This window comes from Pipistrellus hanaki (genome assembly GCF_964339955.1).
Source record: "Pipistrellus hanaki genome assembly, chromosome: X".
NCBI lineage: Eukaryota > Metazoa > Chordata > Mammalia > Chiroptera > Vespertilionidae > Pipistrellus > Pipistrellus hanaki.
This window is the reverse complement of record NC_140524.1, coordinates 52,990,717-53,014,935: the sequence shown is the minus strand read 5'-3', so window position 1 is coordinate 53,014,935 and position 24,219 is coordinate 52,990,717. Positions and strand designations below refer to the sequence as shown.

Here is a 24,219-nt window from a genome sequence, read left to right as displayed (position 1 = left end):
TACATTTACATTTATAACAGAGAAATCTGGTGATTAAACTTCATACTACCAATAACAGGACAGACTGACAATACTTACCTTCTAATGCAATACACTAAGGATACAGTGTCACCTATATATGACTGTAAACTAAATGATAGTTTGTATCAGTGTTAGATTTCTTAGACTGGCTCACTGCATTACTGTTATACTAGAAGCCCAGTGCAGGAAATTCGTGCATGGGTAGGGTCCCTAGCAGCTGCCGGCTGCTGGCAAGAGCCTTCCTTCATTTTGTGCTGCCCCCCTGGTGGTCAGTGCACATCATAGCAAGAGAAACTCCCAATTGGTCAAACTCCAGAGGTTTTTATATATATAGATGGGTGAAAGTTATTATTGTTTGGGAAAACATTATTTGGTGAATTATCACATTGTATGCTTTAAAAATCTTACAATCTTGTCAATTATATCTCAATAAAGCTGAAAAATTCAAAATAAATAAAAGTAAAAATTAACAAGAATTGGATTAATCAGTGTTGCTACACTGAGATATCATGATATTTAGATGGCATAAAACAGGTTTACACCACCATTGTTACCCACCTATTCTTAGTATATAATCTGTACCTAGCACAATAGCTTTGAAATTACCCTTGGTTACTTATATCTTGTCTAATCTGTTAGTGCAATACAAAGAAAATGCATAATTTTTTTTGCCAGAAAAATGTAGATTTAATGTTGACACAGTCACCCAGCAGTTGTGGGATAGTTTGTGGCTAACATTTATCCTCACTCAGCTTCAGTTTTCTTTTTATCAATAAGATTGAGATAAAACGACTATCTTGCAGTGTCCTGAGTGATTAGTTGAAGTGTATGTAAAATATTTGACATAGTTGAAGGTATTTACTAAATGTTAACTAGCTATTTCTATTATTGACACTTGTTTCAGGTAATGTCCTTAGCCACCATGGCAGAATTTGCTGATTCCCACAGGAATATATGCCTATGCCTTTATCCATTTCCTAAACCAGTGGCCGGCAAACTCATTAGTCAACAGAGCCAAATATCAACAGTACAACCATTGAAATTACTTTGGAGAGCCAAAAACGGACTTCTGTGCATGGGCCATGAAGTTTCAATTGCACTGTATGTGCACACCCACATGTGGTATTTTGTGGAAGAGCCACACTCAAGGGCCCAAAGAGCCGCATGTGGTTTGTGAGCCGCAGTTTGCTGACCACTGTGCTAGACAGTGAAGATCATAACTGGTTGACTCATTTAGAAGAATGGCCAACACAGAACCATATCCTATATAATAAAGAGGTAATATGCAAATTGACTGTCACACCCTCACAATATAGCTGCTTACAAGCAGGCCCACTGAATAAGCAGGCTGTATGGGGTGACCAGGCTGGCAGGGGGTGGGGGGAGGGCTGTGAGGGACAACTAGGCCAGCAGGAGAGGCAGTGGGGGTGACTAGGCCAGCATGGGGAGCAGTATGAGGTGACCTGGCTCGTGGGGGGGGGTGGCAGTTGGGGGTGACCAGGCCATGGGGGGAGGGGTCAGTTGGAAACAATTAGGCTGGCATGGGGAGTAGTTAGGGACAACCAGGATGGCCGAGGGGGGGACAGTAAGTGGTGACCAGGCTGGCAGGGGGGGCATTTGAAGGTGACATAGCTGGCAGTGGGGGGGCAGTTAGGGGCAATCAGGCTGGCAGGGTGGAACAATTAAGGGCAACCAGGAATGCAGGCAGGTGAGCAATTAGGAGCCAGCAGTCCAGGATTGTGAGAGGAATGTCTGACTGCCGGTTTAGGCCTGATCCCCCGAGGGGTCCCAAATTAGAGAACATATAGGCTGGGCTGATGGGACCCTCCTTCCCCCCCATGCATGAATTTTGTGCACCAGGCCTCTAGTGTATATATATTCACAATCTGATTTGATGACACTTAATTGCATAGTTAGAATCCAAGAGGAAAAAAAAAAGGTCTTATGCTAGGACTTCTTTGCCTTTTAAATTCTGATGTGAGGTGATACTTCCTTGTTCCTTATATCAGCGTTTTTCAACCGCTGTTCCACGGCACACTAGTGTGCTGTGAGATGTTGCCTGGTGTGCCGTAGGTGCAGACAAGACAAGAATTTTATAATTTTTCACTATTTTGTTTACTTAATATTTCATAATAAAGTAATTATAAAATACTTTCTTTGTGTTTATTTGATTCCTATTCAAGAGAATTACTTTATATATAGTCAATATAGGCACAGAGTTAAATTTTTTAACATTTTCTAATGGTGGTGTGCCTCGTGATTTTTTTCATGAAACAAGTGTGCCTTTGCCCAAAAAAAGTTGAAAAACACTGCCTTATATCATTGATGTGAGGGTCACCAGGACAGTAGCACAGAACTCTATACTCAGTTTTCCCTTCCCAGTCCATAAATTGTGCAATGTTTGGTATGTCATATACAAAAATATAGGGAATCTCAACTCCACCGGGGCAGGAAAAAAAATCTTTGCTATCTGAATCCACACTTTAACACAAAGATCAACAACACAGACACCAAAAGAGTTCATTAATTTTAATATTGAGTACAGTTTCAATAGTTCTTCCTAAGAATTATCTCCCAGGGACCCCCAGGATAATCACATACCATACCTATAAGCATTCAAATTTCATAAAAGCAATATTGCAAAAACCAAAGAACTAAGAAAGGTCTTTAGAGCCTTGAGATTAAAACAATGCTTAGTTATTCTCTCAGTACTTGTTACTAAATGCTAAATACTAAATGTTAAAAAAAAAAAAAAAAAAGATGCACTGGTGGCTTGGAAGAAGCATGAAGAAGAAAGCTCTAAAAATTACAAGCACTTTTATACTCATTTTTTTAAATCTCATAACCAGGATAACAAAGGACAGATTTCTCAATTTTAGTAACCATGTAGGTGCCAAAGGGAGAAAACCCTTTAGAGTGCCAGAGCAACAATGGAGTTGATTTTATTTATGTTACAATAGGTTAGTGGTAGCCAAGATTCCTTATAAATGTGGTTCCCCCTTTCCTCACACTTGGTGTCAAGAATTGAAAACAGGAAGATAGAGCCATAGTCATTGTAATAGCACAATAAAAATATGTTAAATGAATGGATTTGTTAAATGAATGAATATGCAATGTGAGCAGGCTGAACCTACCTGAAAACTTTCCTGGGACATTTTGGGAAGATGATATACCAGCAGCAGACCTGACTTGTTAGTGTCCAGGTCATCCTGAGAACCCAAAAGAACAGCTGAGTTCTTACTAGTTCATCCCAGTTCCCTTAATATGCTTACTCATATCAAAATTTGTAATAAGAATTTCATATTCAATATCATATGTAATAAAAATAAAATGAGTATGTGCATGCTTCCTTCAATTACATTCATTATATATAAGACTTTTAAGTCTGGGGTAGAAACTGAACAATGTGAGGTCCCTTTCTCCTAACCTAACCTTTTGCCTTTTTAACTTTCTCTCATTCTTTTATTCTCTTTTCTCCTTCCAGCCCATTTCTTCCAAACCATGTCTTCTGCCTTTCCCCGTGCTTAGTTTTCTTTCTTCCTCCTTACTGAAGTTGAATAATTTTAAATATCTGTGGCTCCAGAGGGTTGGGCCAAGAAAACTGTTTTTAGTTCATGGATACAAGAGCAAAAGAAAAAATGTTTCTGGCCATATTAACAATGATTTGGGGACTCTCTTTTAAATATCGAGAACATTCTATTGAGTGTAAATTCAATACCTACATGATAACCTGGGTATTTTAGTTTCTAGGATATAAATTTCATGGTGACGATGATGACAAAACAATAAATCATTAGTCACACAATAAGAACCATTTTTGTATGTGAGTATTTAAGTAAAACAAGGGGTAATGTTATTTAAAGCAGATGGACATATCAGATACATATTTGTCGTAATTCTTAATTTTAAATTCACAAGTGATGGTTGGAGATCATTTCATTTTGCATTTCTTTCATAACACAGACAGCAAGACTAGAGAAACCAGCTTGCGTTACAGTAGAAGGTCCTTTCTCTGCCTCCATCTACCTTCTCTCAATGCTTCAAATATGAATGTGAGGGAACTTCCAGGACACCCTATTGGTTACTATCCTTAGCCTGTTCCCTACCTTCAGGAGCATCATGTTCCTTTGGCCTATAAGAGTAACAGAAATTATTTCCTTAGAGAATTCTTTTTAAGGTTTTAAATTAATTCTACCCTGGCATTATATGATTCTAAATGTCTTTTCATTCATTCATTCAACAGATTTTCATTGAGTATCTATCTACTCTTTGCCAAGCATGATTGTATATGCTGGGTAATACATCAATTCCAGTTAATCTAATATTCTTTTGTAAGAAGAATATCTGACACAATTAATATGATCTATTGGTAAACTGAAGTATGCACAAATGTCAATCATGTTAATGTTAAGTGTTGAGTCATTCTCAGCATATATTATTTCCTTCCACATGACAACAATGAGAACAAAGACGATATAAAATGGAAAATGAATAGCTACTTTCTGGTTTGCTTCTCCCTTTGGGGAATATACAAACCCATTTCCAGGTAGCCTGGTATTGTGGGAAGACTAACAAATCTGGAGTCAGATGGCCTAGATGCATCCTAGCTTCATAAACTTCAGGAAGTTACTTCATCATTTGAGTCCCCGTTTTGTTTTTTATCCTAAAAACTAACTCCAGGAATGCTTGCCCTACCTTTCTCTGGCATGAGCGATAGAAGAAAAAAAAATGTTTATAAAAGTGGTCTGAAAACGATAAAGCCCCATTCAAATGCTAATTATCACAACCAAACAATCTGACATTCCTTTCAGGGAAAACCTTCACATTAGAATTTCTTTTTTTCCATTTTTAAGGGGGGAACTTACATAATCAGCTAGCATTGTTTGGACATTCAATAGTATAACACACATATATTTTCTCATGAAAGAAACCAATTAGAAGTTTTCCTTATTGAAAATGAAATGCACTCCCCGAGGGCCAGACTCAGAGTTGGAGATGCTTTGTTTACTGAGGGTTTCAGCCAAGGCTTCAGGTCCACAGAGGAAAACTCCTATTCTGGTACTTTGAGGAAAGAAAGAAAAGACAGTTTCAGGTTTTGGGATGCCATAAATTACACAGCACCTAGGGGGATCTCCAAATGGTTTTAGGCCTCAGGGCAGAGCTCTGTTCCTTTTTCTTTTGCACAAATGGCTGGGTTTAGATTGCCCTGTGAGAGAGCTGCTCAGCTGTTTGTGAGGACAGCAAGATACTAAAATGGCAGTTAACTTCTCTGGAAAATGACATTCAAGCAAGGTTTATAGAAACGTCTACATAAAAAAAAAAAAATGGTGAATTTGTGAGTCTGTGAGCTACTTCCCTTCAGAGCTCTGTGTCTTCCCAACCCTCCCCAGCATCCTGAAATCAGGAACAAATCCACTTTAAGTACACCAGCTCTGTCCACAGCTTGGTGTGGCTTTATTTTTTACATTTGAGAGTCTGAATCCCTGCAAGGAGTGGTTTCAGACCAGTAGCCTCAGTGACAGCTTTTAATAATGCAGATTCTTAGATTATTAAATCAGTGCCTGTATTTTGAAAAGATCCTTCGAGTGATTCATAAGCTCATTAAAGTGTAAGCAATCACCTTAAGGGTATATTTGCAGAGATTTGAGTTTATAATGTATTCCAGCAAGATAAAGGATCCCCTCAAGATAAAGGATCCCCTGATGGCTAAAGCTTTAGTGAGGGCAGAAAGGACCTTGGGATGTCTGTCAATTTATGATTTTAGACCCAAAAGCTAAAACTGAAAGTGGGGACAGTCTCCTTAATGTGTATAAATTGTATTGAATTAAAAGCAGTAGAGACACTAGTGAAATTTAGAGGGTGAAAGAAAAGAACCAACTTATGGTCCTACTTGGGAGGAACAGGATTCAGAATATCCAAGGTGGAGGCCTGAGAATCTTTGTTTCTAATAACTCTCCAGGTAATTTTGATGTGATTGAAAGACTCATCTTGAAGTCAGAGATATGTAGAACCTTCCATTAGTTATAAATATAAGAATCTGGGTAGTTTTATTTTCAATATACAAATATAGCCATATTTGGGAACTGCTGCTTTTAGACAGACCACAAGCCTCAATAACACCTTGAAGCAGAAAATGCCTTACTTTGGGTGTTGACTCGCAATTGTCTTGAACTCATTATCCCAGTTGGGCCGTCCATACAAAGTCTTTTGTTTCAAGCCTGTGATGACATCTTTCTCTTCGTCATGGTGCACAGCAAAGTGATTAGCCTGCAGGATAGGAAATGAATTCAGAAAAAAAAAAAAAAAAAAGACATGCTGTAGAAACATGTTTATTTTTTTCTTAAATATTTACAATATATCACAAAGCAAGGGCAAATGACCTATATATTTGGAGTAAGGCATGCTGTAGGGTAGAAGATAAGTAAGCCAGTTGCACAGTGGTTAGAGCGTCAGCCTGGTCGGGGCTCATGAGGGAGGCAACCAATCATGTGGATGATTCTTTCTCTTCCCCCTCCTTCCTTCCTTCCACTCTCTAAAAATTAATGGAAAAAATACCTTCAGTGAGGATTAAAAAAAAAAAGAAAAGAAAAAACTAGGTCTCCTCATGCAATTGATAAACTAGGAGGGCATACCTTGAAATATCAACATGAATAATCATATTTATAGAATAGGGTATGATGAGTGCTTTGGAAGAGACACAAGCATCTCAATGAGAGCAAAGGAGGGAGTTGGGGTAGGAGGCTATAGGATGGTTTCAGGGTGGCAGCATTTGATTCAGTCTTTGAAGTGTGGCTAGGATTCAAATTTTCTGTCTCACTTGTTTTTCTTTTGGTTCTGTATCTCATCTGTTCTATTGTACTTTCTTTCTTTGCACTAATACATTTCCATTCCCACTTCTTTAGGGGAATCACTAAGATTTAAAACAACCATTGACTAAAATGCACTCATATTTTGATAACATCATGAGACATCAAATCAAGCCTAAAGCTGTGTGTGTGTTTGTGTGTACTGTATATGTCACATATTGATTTCTGCTACCATTTTAGGGATCTTCAGTTTGAACATAGATATTTTTCATAAAAGCAGCTAATTAAATGTATTTTAAAATTAAATCAGATTTTACATTCTCTGGGCAGGGGATGAATGAAGTAAGAAGGGTGGTTATTTTGGTTTAATAATCCTATAGAGACTATTTTTGCAAAGCAAAAAAAATTCTTTTTCAATACAAATAAATTTCCCATCAAAAACTTTATCTGGCTTTTTAAATATCAAAACTGCAAAACAATTTATATATTATAGAGTTTTTCTGGGTTTCTTTTTTCTTCTTCTTTATTTTCATGTGTTGTTTTTTTGTTTTTGTTTTTTTTCTCGGTTTCACTTTTTATCAAGTATTTGTTGTTGTTTTGTTTTTAAATTGCAGAAGTTGCATCTTAAAACCATTTTTATGGACTAGCAATTTTCATGGTTATGTGTCCCTGGCCCATTTGCAACAAGACTCTTCTAAGACTTGGAGAATTTATGCTAAACAATATGCCAAAACCCAAATGAGAAAAAGTCAGTTTTCAAGGTACATGGTGCATGGGAAAGATGCCCAGGATTGAGGAGCCACTGAGACACAGGAATAGGCATAGACTCTTGCTGTAGCTCTTCTCTCAGAGTGACAACTTATGCTGTTTCCATGCAAGTCATTAATGTTTGCTTATTTATAAATGCTCTCCTCTTGGAATTAACTTGTTTTAGAGTTTCTCAATTGAAGCTCTTTTGTCATGTAGCACTAAATAATTCTTTGTTGTGAAGGGTTGTCTTGTGAATTGTAGAATGCTTACATTGCTAAATGTCCCTGGAGGAAGGAGATGCATATATATACATATACATATTATATGTGTTATATATATATAATATATATGTGTTTTATATATTATATATATATAACACATATATATTATATATGTGTGTGTGACATATATATGTCACCTTTGTTAGATATATTTTGTTTTATCTACAAATGATAATAGCAAACTACTAGAAGTTGCTAAGAGTGCTGCTCTGGAACATTATGACTCTGCTAATTACTAATTGGATACTCTTGGAAAAATGACCTAACTTGTTCTGGGCCTTGGTTTCCTCATCTGTGAAATATGGATAATAATAGTGGTTACTTCATAGGGTTGTTGTAAGGATTTAATTGGACAAACTATATAAACACTAAGAACACTATTAGGGCCTGACCAGTGTTGCTCAGTGGTTGAACGTTAACCCATGTACCAGGAGTCACAGTTTGATTGCTGGTCAGGGAACATGCCCAGGTTGGCTCTATTACCAATAGGGGGCATGCAGGAGGCACTCAATTGGTGTTTCTGTCTCATGGATGTTTCTATCTCTCTCCCTCTCTCCCTTCCTCTCTCTGAAATCAATAAAAATGTATTTTTTTTAAAAAAAGAATACCTGGCACATAGTATATGTATTATGTATATTATAAAACATGCATACACTGGAAATTAAAGGTATGTATGTATATGTGTGTAGATATAAAGAGAAAAAGAGAAAGAGAGCTAATACTATCTTCTCATTACCCTGTGGATCCTCTGGTCTACCTTGTTTGAGACCCCTTGTGGTGTCATTTATCTTATAAGGTTAGTCTTGGCTTTTATTCCTTGTCAGCAAATTATCTTTGATCTGTTCCAGAGATATCAACTTTAAAATATCATCTCAACAGTCTGAATGTGTGGGGATATTGAGTGAGAGTGAATGGGTTGAATCACCGGAATCAATGAACTGTTCTTAGTAAAAACAGTGCAGGAGACACTTCAATAGCCAAAGGGAAGTCAGTAAGCCCTGGGCACTGTGGGAATGATCTGAAATTTGAGATCTTGTCCTCACCTGTGACTCATCCCAGCCAGTGAGATAGATGTTATAGCTGAGGAAGCCAGGATTGTTTCTCTTCTGCATCTGGGTCTCTAGCAGCTGGAGCAAGTCTGCAAACCACTCAAAGGCATGTGTGTCCCGGCAGAGCCAGTAGAAGTAGATCTGAAAGAGGACAAATCATAAAGCAGATTATATTTAAACTAGTGGCCTGGTGCATGAAATTCATGTACATTAAAAGGGAATTAATTAGAGGAAATATTTTAATATTGCTATTTGCCCTTTCTCCTTAATCGAAGTGTCAGAGATGAAAGAAAATTAGTAAAATATATATGAAAATCTCCTTCCTGTCAGAGTCTGGGGCACACTGTGGGGCCCAGAGTTAAGTCCCCGCCCACCTGCATGTGCCTGGAAATCATGTGAGACCAAGACCTGGCTGGCCCCACCCCCAACAAGACCCGCTGGGCAGGAGGGCACAGCTTTAGGTCCCCCATCAAGCCCCTCCAGGTGGGGGGCATGGCCTCAGGTCCTCCTGGCCCCGGTACCAGGGTGGGGACACAGCCTCAAGTCCCCCGGCCCAGCCTCAAGCCCCCCACCCCCACCTTAGCTGAGGTACAAGGGCATGAGGGCTCGAGAATACAATGACCATTTGCACATTAGCTCTTTATTATATAGGCCCTGTCAGTCTTGACACGTGGATTACTTACCTCTTCCCAACTTTTTCTTGTTGCTCAAAAGATTTAGAAAGAAGTTTTTAGAAAGCTCTAGACATTTGACAAGCTAGTTCACATGAACCTGCTCTGGCCTTCACATTGGCCAGGCAATAAATGAATAGCTTGGCTTCAAACATACAAAGTTTAAGAAAAATATTAGCTCAACTCTTTCTCTCTGGGTCTGTTCCTGCCTTCACAGAATTTCTGGATTCCCTCATACCTCCTCTCAGAAAGACCACTACAACTAGAACCTCAAATCACAGGACTAATTCCCTGTCTGCCACTATCCGAAATTCCTGAGTTCCTAAGGAAAAAAATATTTCTACCCAAACCTTCCTCACATAGAAAATAGAAAAAGGGGAGAATCAAAAGTCATGATGAGTTTAATGTTCCCATTAGATGTAATATCTAGGGTTATTAGAATGTCTCATTTCATTAAAGATGTCCTTTATCATATAATGAAACCAAATTTACATGGGACAAAAAAAAATCCTCTGGGAAATTATTCTGAAGAGTTATCCTAAGAAAGTAAAAGTTACATGAAAGACATGTCTCCTGCCCTCTTCCTGCAACAAAAGTATTGGTAGGCTGAAAATGAAATTGATCTTGGTCACTAACCTAGGATGGTAGAAAAAATATCCTATATCCTCTCAATGGAACATAAAGAAATCATTAAAATGATTACTGTTAAGCCTGCAGCAACATAGAAAACCACTGTTTCTAGAAAAACAGGACATGAAATTTTACATCTGCATTATTTACAATTTTCTAAAAATATGTAAACATTTGGAAAATATTGAAAGAGAATATACAAACAAGGATAGCTATTGGATTGGGATTGTAAATACTTTCTCTCTACTACAACTTTCTTTCTTCCAAATTTCTTGTAATGTACCATTCTATATATAATATACAAATTCAGTATACTACTTTTACTAATGGGCCTACACTTCCCTTGGTCCCTGCCACCCTCAGCCACAAAGGCTCTCTCAGGCTTCACCTGCCAGAGTATAACGAATGCTCCAAGCCCTCTCAACAATAATGGAACCTACCTTTTTGAGCCTCAGATTCGTGGCATTATTGCAATATTTGTACCAGACTGACTTGAGAATGGATGCAAAGGGTGTGACCCCAATCCCTGCTCCCACTAACATCACCACTTCATAGCTGAACACATCTTCGCTGGCTGTGCCAAAGGGTCCATCAACAGCTATCCTGGAGGGAAGCATAAGAGGAGATGGTTACAGACATATCCTACTCTTCAGAGTGTGATGGGGCACATATTATTCCTAGGGGTTTGCAATATGTCACTTCAAACCAGGATTTGGAACACTTTACTTTGTGAAACAGCTTTCAAGTAACCAACTTAGTATGAACATTGGAGTTTGAAGTAGGAATTCTTAGCTTATTGAAAACATTTGGTAATTCTCAAGGGTATTTTGTTCATCTCCTCATCCCCCTTAACTCACAGCCTCCTCACATACACACATGTCTATATTTCTTGTCAGGGTGTCCCATGCTTGAAATTTCTGCTTATATTACACATTGAATTAAAGTGAGAAATTTCTATATCAAAACATCTTGTAGCTTAATGTGTCCAATTTTCATCTGTGTATTCATTGAGTTATTCAACAAACTTTTTTTCAGCATCCACCAAGTGCCTAATACCACGTTAGGCATATGAGGAGAAGGAGGTAAAATGAATGATACGTGGCATTTACCCTCAAATAACATGCACCAATTACATACTATTTTTTTTAATTTAATAAATCTTTATTGTACAGATTATTACAATTGTTCCTCTTTTTCCCCCCAGAGCTCCCCTCAACCTGGTTCCCACCCCATCCTCTGCCCTTACTACCCCCCACTGTCCTCAAACATAGGTGTATGATTTTTGTCCTGTCTCTTTCTGTACCCCCAATACCTCTTTTCCCCTGTGAATTGTCTGTCAGTCCACTCCCTTTCTATGCCCCTGATTCTATTATATTCACCAGTTTATCCTGTTCATCAGATTATTTTTATTCACTTGATTTTAGATTCATTTGTTGATAGATATGTATTTGTTGTTCATAATTTTTATCTTTACCCTTTTCTTCTTCTTCCTCCTCTTAAATAATACCTATCAGCATTTAATATAATACTAGTTTGGTGGTGATGAACTCCTTTAGCTTTTTCTTGTCTGTGAAGCTCTATATTTGACCTTCAATTCTGAATGATAGCTTTGCTGGGTTTTACTCTTGGTTGTAGGTTCTTGCTGTTCATCACTTTGAATATTTCTTGCCACTCTTGCTGCTTTTAATGTGGTTTTGAACTCTATATCCTGTAGTTTGCTTCCCTACATTTTGTTCATTTGTGATCTGTTTCTTTGTCTCTGCATTTTGGCTGCTTCCCTGAGTTGATAGAGTGGCTTTGTGTGCTAGGTGTCCTATAGGGTCCAGTGGCTCAGCCTCCCTAGTTACCTGATGTGGACACTCTTGGTGCACCCCTTTATGGTCTGTGTGCAGTCTTGTAGTTAAACCTTGATTGTTGTTGGTATCACTGGGAGGAATTGACCTCCAGACCAATTAGCTGTGAGGATCAGCTGTGTCTACGCTGGGAGAACTTCTGTGCTGGAGACACAAAGACCTGCAAAAGCCTTCGTGCCCAACTTGGATGGTGCAGATCTCAGGGTGGAGCAGACAGCATTGGTTTCCCATCAGCTGTGCCCCAATAGGCTTCTGTGTCTCATGGTCCCATGGTAATCGCTGTAAGCACCTCTGAGAGAAAGCTGCCCTGGCGTTCTGCCCACTGCCAGACAGTACAGTTTCTCCCCAAATGAGTTTATTCCCCAGAGTCTCACCTGGAACTGGAGTTCAGTGTAGTCAGGAGCTTTTGTCTCCCTCCCTCTTGAGAAAGCCAGCCATGCACTCAGTTGCCAGTCCTCTCCGTGCTTGAGTCTCAGTACCTCTGCCTCCCACAGCTCCTCTGAGTCTCAGTGTGCTTTTCTCTTTCCTTCTAGTTGTGGAATTTCCACTCATCCAGCCTTCTTGTGGTTCTGGATGATGTCTATTTTGTCTTTTAATTGTAGTTTTGAAATTGTTGTGCAAGGCAGCGGTTTAAGTGTTTACCTATGTTGCCATCTTGGTTTCACTGCACCAATTATATTTTAAGAACATCTTTAATATACTATTAATATGTTTGTTTGTTAGAAAGATTAATATACCTTGGCCTTGATCCATAGATATTGAAAGGGATTTGGGAATGTTCATTTTAATATTTGATTCAAATATTTTACCTTTCATATAATATTTAAAAATATGTGAACAAATATACCACACACATAAAATGGGGAACATAGAGATAGCTACCTATATTTGTAGAACCTATGTATTTTGTCAAACTCAGGAGATAGTGAGAGATGGGGGAAGAGGAGCTATTTAGTGTCATTTTTCCTGAACTCATACGCTTTTGTTATATGTGCTTTGTACTCACTTAGGTAATTTCCAGGCATCTTGAAACTCCTGCTTATCACAGCCACAAGCATTGAACAGTCCCTCTGTCCAGTCCCCAACAATGCGGATATGGATGCTAAAAAAGTCTTCCTCAGGTGCAGAGGTCAGTGTGAAAGGGTGCCATTCCAGCTTGGAAACCTTGGGACACTTGACAAAAATATATTGTCCCACTTCCATCTTGAATCCCTTCTTCTTCATCTGTAGTTCGATGGTTTTGAAAGGATGAGTCACCACCTACAGAACAAAACATATCTCTGAAAACTACACTTTCCCCAAAACTTGCCTTTTCAGTGTCTGTATGGATGAGCTGAACTAAAATGCCACACCCAGGTCCTTTCTTCAGGGCCAACACAGCATTTCTTGCAGCAGATATCTCTCTCATTGGGCATTGGCCTCAGCTGTAGCCTATGACCAATGATAAGCTGATGCCTAAGAAGAGAGGCTTGGCCCCTTTCCGCAATTTGGGACAACTCCAAGAGGCCATACTAACTCCAGCACTCTCTGTAGGATCATCTGAGACTGAAATTACAACCATAGTTAGGGTCAGCTTTTTTCCTTTCCCAATCTTGCCTTTCTTTTCTTTGATAGGTTCATCTGAGCACATGCTCCAATAAGTCTTGTATATGTAGCTTTCTGTTTCAGAGTCTTACAAGGGAATTGAACCTAAGAACCAGCTTATTATTACGGTGTGTTTTTTCTCTAAGAAGTCAAGGCAGGGGCTAGAAACAGAAAGAAGTGATGATTTCCTGCTCAGTCTTCCTGTCTCCCCAGGGAATGAGAGCCTTAGCATCTGGATAGAAGAAGAAGAAGACCCTATTGGTGAGTTACAGCAACATCTCCCAAATCAAGGCTAACTATGTTTATCTGCCTTCGTCCTGAGTCACACCTCAAACCTGTCTGACTCTAGGCATTGTTTGTACATTTCTCCCTATTTGAGGAATACACTATCTTTCTCAAAGTCCTACCTACCTGTTGCCATCAATCCATATACAAGGAATTTGATAACATCTTTGTTTATAATAGCAAAAAGGGGAGGGGAACAGTACAAATGTACATTAATTGGTGAGTCAGTAAATAATTTTTAAAAATAGGACACAATAGAAAGCTTTCATTTCAATACAGAAAGTAATATATTGTTTCTTTGATGATTTCTGAAAAGCCTAGGACTTCATATGTACAACTGAAAACAAATTAAGAGATATACAAGGGAAGAAAAATAAATAGAAAAAAATAGCAGTTTCCCAATGTTGACTAATCTTGCTGAGCTTTTCTTTTCACCATTGAGAAAGAATAGAATGGGAATTCCTTTTAATAACAATTGCCAAGCATTTTGAAACTTGTGATTTAAATATATCTTATATGATAAAGCTGTAACCAACTTCCCTTCATCACTAAAATGGAGTTATAAAGCTTCATTTTGAAAACAGAAAATAAAAATTTATCAAGATTATTTTGAAAATTCTGTTTATCATGTTGCAATATTATATGGTGAAACAAATTTTTACCATACAGCAATTTTGCTACCACAGGCAAAATTAGGATTGAATTTAATAAAATGTGCTAGGGGACAGCTTTATCACTGGAATACTTATAGATCATGCATTGTTTCTTAAGTGTGTTTATATAAGAAGAAAATTAGTGTCTATTTTCTTCAAAGGAAAATAAGTTTGCCTTAGAAATATGTTTAAGGGAACACTTACTTGGTTAGTCAGTTCTAGTCTAGGAAGGGAAATTTTAATGTAGCTCTTTTTTGTTGATCTATGGGATTTTTCTTATAGTACAATATAGGTATCATAAAAGGAGAACTTTTGTGACTTTTTGTATGTCCAGATTTCTAATGCCAGATGAACCGTCTTTACTATGACCTTCCTTAGTTGACAAGAAAGAAAAGTTAGGGTGAAGGATAGGAAGAATTTGTGCATATTGCAAAAATAAGCCATAGTAGTGTTTTGGTAAATACTTTTTGAAGTGAACTGAATTGAATTAAATTTTATTTGACAAAAATAGTCTTGTCTGACTAGCCAGTGTGGCTCAGTGGTTGAGCATTGACCTATGAACCAGTAGGTCAGGGTTCAATTCCTGGTCATGGCACATGCCTGGGGTGGGGATTGGATCTCTACTGGGGGGGGGGGGACATGCCAGAGGCAGCCAATCAATGATTCTCTTTCCCTCTCCCTTCCTCTCTCTGAAATCAATATATATACAACCATATTTAGAGTCAGCTTTTTCCTTTCCCAATCTTGACTTTCTTTTCTTTGATAGGTTCATCTCCTGAGAACATGCTCTAAAGAACCTTCTATATGTAGCTTTAAATATATATATATATATATATATATATATATATATATATATATATATATATATATAGTCTTCTCTGGTGTTTCCTGAAACAATAATAAATTTAAATTTCTATTTATTTAGCTAGATATTATTTATTAATGTAATGATGAGAAGCATCATAGATTATTGGGGAGAAAACCACTGTATACTTGAGCTAGAAGACTCAATTAGTTTTTTTAATGAGAGAAAGTTTATTTATTTATTTTTTTAAGACTCAATTCTTGATGCAGTTTAGTTAGTAACTTGCTTAAGACTATGGGCACTTTAATTTTTTAGTCTATGATCACATACAAAGCACAGAAAATAAGGTAAAGGGACCTGGGAAGCTATCTCAACCTCAACCAAAGTTCCCTGGTTCTTTTGGCATCTGAATATTTTAAGGCTCAATGTATGCTCTTTTGCACTCCTCTTGTTTCTCCACTCTTAACTAATCACATTATCATTTTATGTCCCTCCCATCTAGACACACACACACACACACACACACACACACACACCACATTCATTTACACAAAACATTTGGGTTCATTTTTCAACAGAAAATGTGAACTTCTAGTTTATCCAGTTAAAAGACCCAACCATTTGATTATCAAGCTAAGTGCATTGAAATTAACTAGTTCATCTCTCTGCTCTAAGCTTAATAATAATTTTTTAAAAACTGAGTAAAAAAGAGCTCTGACCAAATGTTATAGAGAACTTGGGGAGATTTTTCCATGCATAGTTAGATTCTATTAGTAATTTTTAAAACCAGCTAATACCTTGGTGATGACCACCTTCTGTTGAGATCTCCAAAACCGTACAAGCCTCTCACAGAGGTACAGGAACATGGGACCCACAATCCATTTCCAAGTCTATAATCAGAAGGAAAGATTTAAAAAAAAGGGTGATAGCTAATAAAAGATTCATGGGGACAAAACATTTTAGAAGTCAAGATAACCTTTGTAGCCTTTTAAAATAATTTATATTAGTAAATGTGTTCTATAATAGAAAGCAAAAAAAAAAATCTAAAATTAAATTTAAACATTGAGCCAGTAAAAATGAATATTCTCCAAGGTCATATTGTGGAACTGTGCAAGGCCATAAAGTTTCATATCTACAGTATGAAACTTTCCAAAGAGGAACTGTGCACAAGAATGGGACTTCCTCCTAGTATTGCAACAGCAGCTGCAATAACCCTACAGCAGAGCAAGGTTGGTTTCAGAATCAACATTTCTCTAAAAGATAGCATTTCAGCAATACCGTATTTTTAATGCAATATTGCAAATGCTTTCAGTTGTTATGTAGTCAAAATGAGACTTTTGCAAGATGAGAAATTTTATGTAAGAATTTAACTGTTTCTCCAATATTCTGGTAAGTTCCTAGGAACTATGCAATGTACTTGCTGAATAGGGACATACCCACAGATTTTCAGATTTTTTTAGATTCCCCTCTTGTCAGAATTGGTGGTGTTTCAGAACACTAGAATTACCTTATAGCATTATTGGCTATATGGAAACATTTATGCTAGATAAATCCATTCCTAGATTCAGTAAGTTAGGTTTCTAGTTTAATACCTGAAGTAGTAAAGAATTTTAGAAGGAAATACCATCTAAAAGATGACATTCCAGAATGGATTCCAAGAAGAAAATAAAACTACAAAGTGCTTCTCATACTCTCATATATGATCTTTCTATTAAATTATTTTTAGAAACTATTTATTGAAAGTTGAGAGTACCAAATTTAATACCTGAAGTAGCAAAGAGTTTTAGAAGGCACTATCACCTAAATGTTCCCCTCTCTAGCCACAGTTGAAAAATATCTACTCCAAAAGTCAGTATTGTTCTGTTACTGGCCTTTGTTTTCATGGCACAGGCTTTTAAAACAGTCTGGGACCATCTATCTATTTATTGGGTGCCACCGTGGGATTCCATTGAATGGAGCCAGGTCTTGGACATTGCCTCTAATATCCCCCAGAACCCAGAAGCTCCTCTGAGGTAGATGCCTGTTAAGATAGTAGTACTTTGACTCCAGCTGTCTTCAAGGAAATATGCCTTCATCTAGCTTATAAAGAGAACCTGAAATACAGTTCCCTTTTTATAATTTCTGTTTATGTCTTCAGATACTGGGGACAGTTCACTGAGGTGTCTGGTTGCTTTCAGTATTGAGCAAGGATGCTTAAAGATGTTAAATCTCAGAGAACATGCTGTGTCTACAGTAAGAGTAGTCCTATATTAGTAGTGCAGGAAAAAAGAAAAGAGGAAATGAAATGAAATGGGAAATTTACCATTGTATTATACTAGGCTTAAGGAAAAAATAATAATTCTGCTTAGAAGCCCTATACAAATGTTGATTTTTTTTTTCTAGCTTTATACCAATGGTTAGAATAATAACGAATAAAGTGTACTGCTTTCCAAAGTGGGGAGAGGGGCCCACTTCTAATTCTATAGAACAGAGATATTAAGATTACACAAAATGGCCCTGGCTGGTATGATAAATGGTTAGAGATTGGCCAATGGACCAAAGGGTTGCTGGTTCGATTCCCATTCAAGTGCACATACCTCTGATGCAGGTTCCATCCCAGAGTCCCGGTCAAGGAGCAAATGGAAGACAGCCAATGGATGTCAATGTTTCTCTCTCTCTCCCCTCCCCACTCCCTTCTACTCTCTTGAAGGGTCAATGAAAAAAATATCCTCACTTCTGGCGTGATGATCAATAAATAGAAATAAATAAAAAATAAATAATGCACAAAATGGAGTTCTTTGGAACTCCCAACAAAAGAAAGTAAATGTTTGAGCATATTTCCTCTTTGTCACTCTTGCCACACTCCCACAGTACCATGCAATGCCATTACATGTTAGTATGAATATGGCTGACCAACCTTTTTTATACCTCCTTGACAGGACCTCCAGGTGCCTAAAGGCAACCCTATGTGTCACCTCATTGATTTCCTTCCAAAATCCAAAGACTTACTTTCTAGCTCCTTATACGTGATTATCTAAACTACCCAACTCAGCTCATGATGGAATTCCTCTGAAAATCATTAACTGGTATTATTGTGATCTTCACATCCAGAAGAAAAAAGATAGAACTTCTTGATCCCAAAGAGCACTTTCAAAAACAATGCTTTTCTGATTTTTATATCAGGACATTCATAAAAGACCAATGCAAAGTTTACTTTTTAAGAAATAATTCTATGCTAACTTCAGTAGAAAAAAAGTAGATAGTTATAACATTCTCACAGTTCCATGACATTTATAATGAACAACTCCATGACATTTGTATGTATTTCTTAGACACAGTTTGAAGGTTTTGGTAATGAAACTGTAACAGCAACAATGAATTGTACATACCATAGGAGGATTGCCATAGAACTGAGGGACTGGGCAGTCCTCTATTTTCCCCCAATCTGAGATGTTTTTATAACATTTTATTGGATCGTGCTCCTGCAAACTCTCTGGGGTCTGCCCACGTACAATTCGCCTAGAGAAGAAATGTAAGTACAGATCATTTAGTAGTAGGAAATTAAGCAAATTTCTTGACAGTCTGTGCATATTTTAATTAATCCTCAACTGAGAAGATGGTTTTATTTATTTTAGAGAGTGAAGAAGAAAAACATCAATATGTGAGAGAAAAACATCCATCTACCTGTACTCACCCTGACCAGGGATCAAACCTGTAACTTAGGTATATGCCCTGACTGGGGAATGAACCCCAAACCTTTTGGTGTATGGGACAAAGCTCCAACCAACTGAACCACTCAGCCAGGGCTGGGTACATTTTAAATATTCTAATACGGGTCTTGTGCTTTTCACTAAAATGTTATATCTTATTGCTCCTTCCAAATAGATTAAAGAAAAGGAAAGAAAATATATGATCTTTAGCAGTAGAAAAAAAAATCATGTACAATGACACAAATAATAATTACATGCAACTTTATAAAGGAGAAGTTTTAGAACAATATATGTGTGTGTGTGTGTTTTTAATATATTTTATTCACTTTCTACAGAGAGGAAGAGAGAGGGATAGAGAGTTAGAAACATCGATGAGAGAGAATCATCGATCAGCTGCCTCCTGCACACCTCCCACCGGGGATGTGCCCGCAACCAAGGCACATGCCCTTGACCAGAATAGAACCTGGGACCCTTCAGTCCACAAGCCAACGCTCTATCCACTGAAACTGGTTTCGGCAATATATGTTTTCTTAAAGGGAGCATTTGTGCTTCTGTTTCTAGAATTACTTTCATTTATAAACAAACAAAAAACTACAAATCTAATAAATCAACGGCTAACCCATACAGTGCCTTTATGCAGTTTAGAACAAGATGCTCCCTCTGTGAGGCCAGTCCTACAGAACATGGGCTAATTTTATTACTCTAGAGCAGGCACCCTTGTGTAGCTGACAACCCTTGCATTTATAAACAATAGCCATGAGGCTTGGTACAAGTGCTTTATTTGTTTCAAAATTGTCTAAATTAAATCAAAAGTTTGAGTTCAATTTAAGATGGCTTAACTTTGTGGAGATTAAGACATTCTCACAGACATGAACACTAATGGTTTCTCCCTTGAAGTGCTCAGAGCCCATTCACTTCAATAAATACTAATTGAGCAACTACTAAAACTTAAGACAATACAGGCTTAGTGGGATATAGCAAGGGAGGCACAAAGTTAAAGAAGTCATGTCCCTGACCTCAAGAAACATAGATAGCAGGGTCTTCAGAACACGTAATAAGAAGAGAAATAGAAGGCCCTTTGTAGAAGTTTGTTAGGGACCTAAAATTTATTGTGCCATTTGTGATATTCTGATAATGTTTTAATTCAAGGACATTAACCATCCTTTCTATCCCTAGATCTTGGGGAAGAAATTACCATGTATTGAGCATCTATTATATATCTGGCCTAGGAAAAGCATTGTATCAAATTATCTCATTTAATCCTCATAACAAACCTAAAAGGTAAGTATTTTTTTAAAAAATATATTTTATTGATTTTGTACAGAGAGGAAGGGAGAGATATATAGAGAGTTAGAAACATCAATGGGAGAGAGTCATCAATCAGCTGCCTCTTGCACACCCCCTACTGGGGATATGCCCGCAACCAAGGTACATGCCCTTGACCAGAATTGAACCCGGGACCCTTCAGTCCCCAAACCGACGCTCTATCCATTGAGCCAAACCGGTTTCGGCTAAAAGGTAAGTATTAATACTCCCATTTCACACATGACGACAATGAGGCTTAGAGAGACTAAGTAACTAGAAGCAGTATGATCTGGTGAAAATAGTTCTGGACCCAAGCCAAGCAGTCTTGGTTTCAAATCCAAGGTGAACTTGGACAAGGTATTGAACATCATTTGAACCTCAGCCTCAACTATAAAATAGGTTCACTAGGACCTCATCAAATATTTAGTTTAACAATCAATTGGCATGATGCATAACAAATTCCAGATACAAAGTAAGTGTTCAACAAATGACAACTATTTAAGTTCTTAATGCCCACCCTTACATGGAGAGGAAGAAATAAAAAATAATTTTCTCCTTCTCGAAGCCAGGATCAGAAATTAGAAAGCCTGGATTTTAAACCCAGTTCAGCTATCACCTAGTCATAAGACTGTAAGCAATCAGTCCACCAGTATAAGTAGTAGATAGAAAATGGGTAAATATTACTTCTCTGCCTGCTCCAAGAAATATGCTTACCTATGAAATTATATGAATGGACAATTGTGGAATTATTAAATAAGAGAGGGGGCATTTTTTTCCCTCTAGGATTCTCTGAAACAGCTGGATTATGATCAAGTCTCATTTAAAGATTCTCAATTGTACTTTGAAGAGCTGAAATTTAACGTAGCTATTCTTTTGTATAATTAAAAAAAAATCAATGAAATTCATTACAAAAAAAAAAGAAAAGAAAAAGAAAGAAAGAAAGAAAGAAAGAAAGAAAGAAAGAAAGAAAGAAAGAAAGAAAGAAAATAAGAAAAAAGAGAAAATATCCCCCCAAAGAGCTTCTGGCAATATGGGTAACACATTACAAAATGAGGGTTGAAATTACAAAAGAATAAGAGAAACTGCAAACTCTTCCAATCACAAGTTCTGGCACTGTGTCTCTGAGGTGCCTTAGACCACCTAGCTCCAGTCCCAACTATGCCACTTACAAACTGGGTGGCTTGGGCTACAGATTTTATATTTTTAGTCTTATCCCCACGTCTACAATTTTCCCAGAAAATGGGTATAGTAAGAGCATTCCTACCTCTTGGGGGTTAAAAGAAACATTTCATGTCTATAACAAATACTCACTAGAAGTTAACTCTTTTATATTAGAATGTTTGAAGGCAATACCATGTATTTTCCTTCTAGAATTCTTCACAATGCCTTGATCAGTTCTCATACACAGTAGGCAATCAATAAATGATTGGCTTGAATAACAACTTTCAACTATAGAAAACTTTTTCAACTGATTAATCATTAACTCTTTTAGTTTGGAATTTGTCTAATATGTTAGTAATTAAGCCACAGGAAACATTATAGCAGACACTAAGACTGTATGTGCATTCTCAACATGTTTTATATGCTTGCAAAGATACTCAAATTGTTATGTATTTTAAATTTTGTTATAAATAACAGCCCTGTGAATAGCTATAAATTGAGTGCAAGAAACTAAAGTGCTGCTGAGTGGTTTCTACCACACTGACCTCTGTTGTCCCCTCATATTCTCTCAGAAGACAGTTGACCACACGCAGACAAGGAGATCACTGTGCCTCTAACAGAGCATCACACCTGAAAATGAAGGTGTGACATAAAATATTTGGCCCTGGAGTTTAAACACTCACTCAGCTCCATGGATGGCGAGACCAATGAAGAAGATCACAAAAAGATGGTGTGTGTACCAAAATACTTCAAAGTAAGACCTCCGGATGGTTTTGGTGGAAGAGGTGATAATTAATATGAGGCACAATGTGATGACAATTCCAGTAATGCCTGCCAACCGAGTCACAGCCACATACAGGCCTCCTTCAGGATTCTATAAAATGCAAATACATATACACATTATTTGTAGGCTCTCAAATCCAGGAATACCTATATATAAAGTGTCCAGTATATAAGGCAATAGGTATTTTAATTCCCTTTTCATAATCCTAATAATCTCTCACAGAGGGATGTAGACTTGGAATAGATATTTCTCAGTTTCAAAAAGTCTTATATGGTTGAGGTGTCATAGGAAATATGAATTGATACACTGAAATAGTTCTAAAGGTGTAGCAAATAAAGCAAATTAGTCTATTGTCCTAAAGATCTTGGCCTAAAAGGAGCTCAAGATCTTTTTCCCTTTGATTTGGAAATGGCCACAGTGCTTTGTTTGCAAATTCTGGGTATATCTAACATCTTAGGTTGCATTTCCCCAAAGCAGACCCTGAGATCAGAATTCATAGGCAAGTGATTTAGAAAGGTTGTGATTCAGAAAAAATTGGTAAGGGAATGGATAATAGGACAGGAAAGATGAATAAGCCAAGTAAGAGAGTGATCTCATGCCAAGTCTTATAGAGGGTAGCTTTCTTCTGATGCTGCAGGGAAACTAAATGGTAAGTTACAACTCAGAGTTTATCCTGACTCAAGTCAAGGAAGTTGGGCTTTCATGGCCTGCATCCATCAGTTATTGGGTAAGGTCTGCCCACGGAGAAGTAGCTATCCAGGTCTTTCTAGCTCTCTGAGCTTGTGGGTAAAGGGACTCCAATATCCCAATAGCCCCAGGGTAGTCCTATGAGGAAGACACACTTATACAGGATATTGGAAGTGAAAGCACACAGAATGGTGGGGCAGCACAGACACAGTAAAAGTGATCCAAAGGGATCTGGGCACAGTTTGGTTGGCTTGCTTACCTTGTATGTTCATAATGCCACCCTTATATATGATTGTACAAACAATGAACAATATAAAGCAAAATATTCCACACATTACAGAAAAAGAGTTTCTGTTTTGTTTGATATTATTTCATTCTGTCCCTAATTTTTTTTGCATGTCAAGTCCAAGGATAATTATTTCTTCAGAATTAAGGGACTTTTCTTATAATCTTTTCAAAACAGAAGGAAACATGTTTGAAATTTGGTGCACAGAGATATGATTTGGCCATTATCCCAAGCTACTGGGCACATGAAGACCACTTGGAGCTTCTCCCTCTGAGTGTAGAGAGAAGTAAGTAAGTAAGCTTCAACTGCTGGAAGGGGAGAAGACCTTTCCTGTGAATACAAGTGGATCCCCCTGGAGAACTGCTGAGTTATTCTCAGTGCACTGTACGTATCAAGGAATGACAATTAGCAGACATAGGAGGACACACCTTAGATGCTGTAGGTAAAAAAGAACAAAAGTATAAATTGTCACCTGGCGGCTGGCCTGGTACTGACACTTAGACCAGAGTGTTCCCTATATCACATAAACAATTTCATAGAATGCCAGCATCATTCTGTGACTGTTACAGAGTGAGGCAAAAACAAAACCATTCCAAAATCATGTCTGAACCAGTATAAGAAATACAGGTGACTACTGCTTCTTTATCTATTAAATATTTAGCCCCATTCTATTCCCTTGTACCCCCTCGAAAGAATGAAGATAACCAGTCCTAAAACTACCCCCAATTCCTGACCATACCTGATCTAGAGCAAGTCCTTGCTTGCTTAAGCCTTTCCCAGATTATCTAACACAAGCCAGGTCTTATAACAACCCCTTCTTAAGATCCTTCTAAGATGCCCCAGATTTCCTCATGGTGTAAGGTTTCTTTTGCTGCAGCAAGTAACAAAGTAATAAATCCAACTTTATTTGTCCAGATAT

General features: G+C 37.6%; 1 protein-coding gene across 1 annotated transcript in view; it reads right to left on the bottom strand.

The window, feature by feature from the left end:
• Positions 1 to 2,535: 2,535 nt before the first annotated feature.
• CYBB (cytochrome b-245 beta chain) overlaps positions 2,536 to 24,219 on the bottom strand; it is a 35,318-nt gene continuing 13,634 nt past the window's right edge. Inside the window, exons 6-13 of the mRNA XM_084870468.1 lie at positions 22,227 to 22,417; positions 18,757 to 18,886; positions 16,186 to 16,278; positions 13,068 to 13,321; positions 10,649 to 10,811; positions 8,902 to 9,048; positions 6,164 to 6,288; positions 2,536 to 5,082 (exon numbers count right to left, since the gene is read on the bottom strand). Coding sequence (XP_084726594.1) covers positions 4,956 to 5,082; positions 6,164 to 6,288; positions 8,902 to 9,048; positions 10,649 to 10,811; positions 13,068 to 13,321; positions 16,186 to 16,278; positions 18,757 to 18,886; positions 22,227 to 22,417 — 1,230 coding nt within the window. The 3' untranslated portion in view covers positions 2,536 to 4,955. The remainder of the gene's footprint in view (positions 5,083 to 6,163; positions 6,289 to 8,901; positions 9,049 to 10,648; positions 10,812 to 13,067; positions 13,322 to 16,185; positions 16,279 to 18,756; positions 18,887 to 22,226; positions 22,418 to 24,219) is intronic.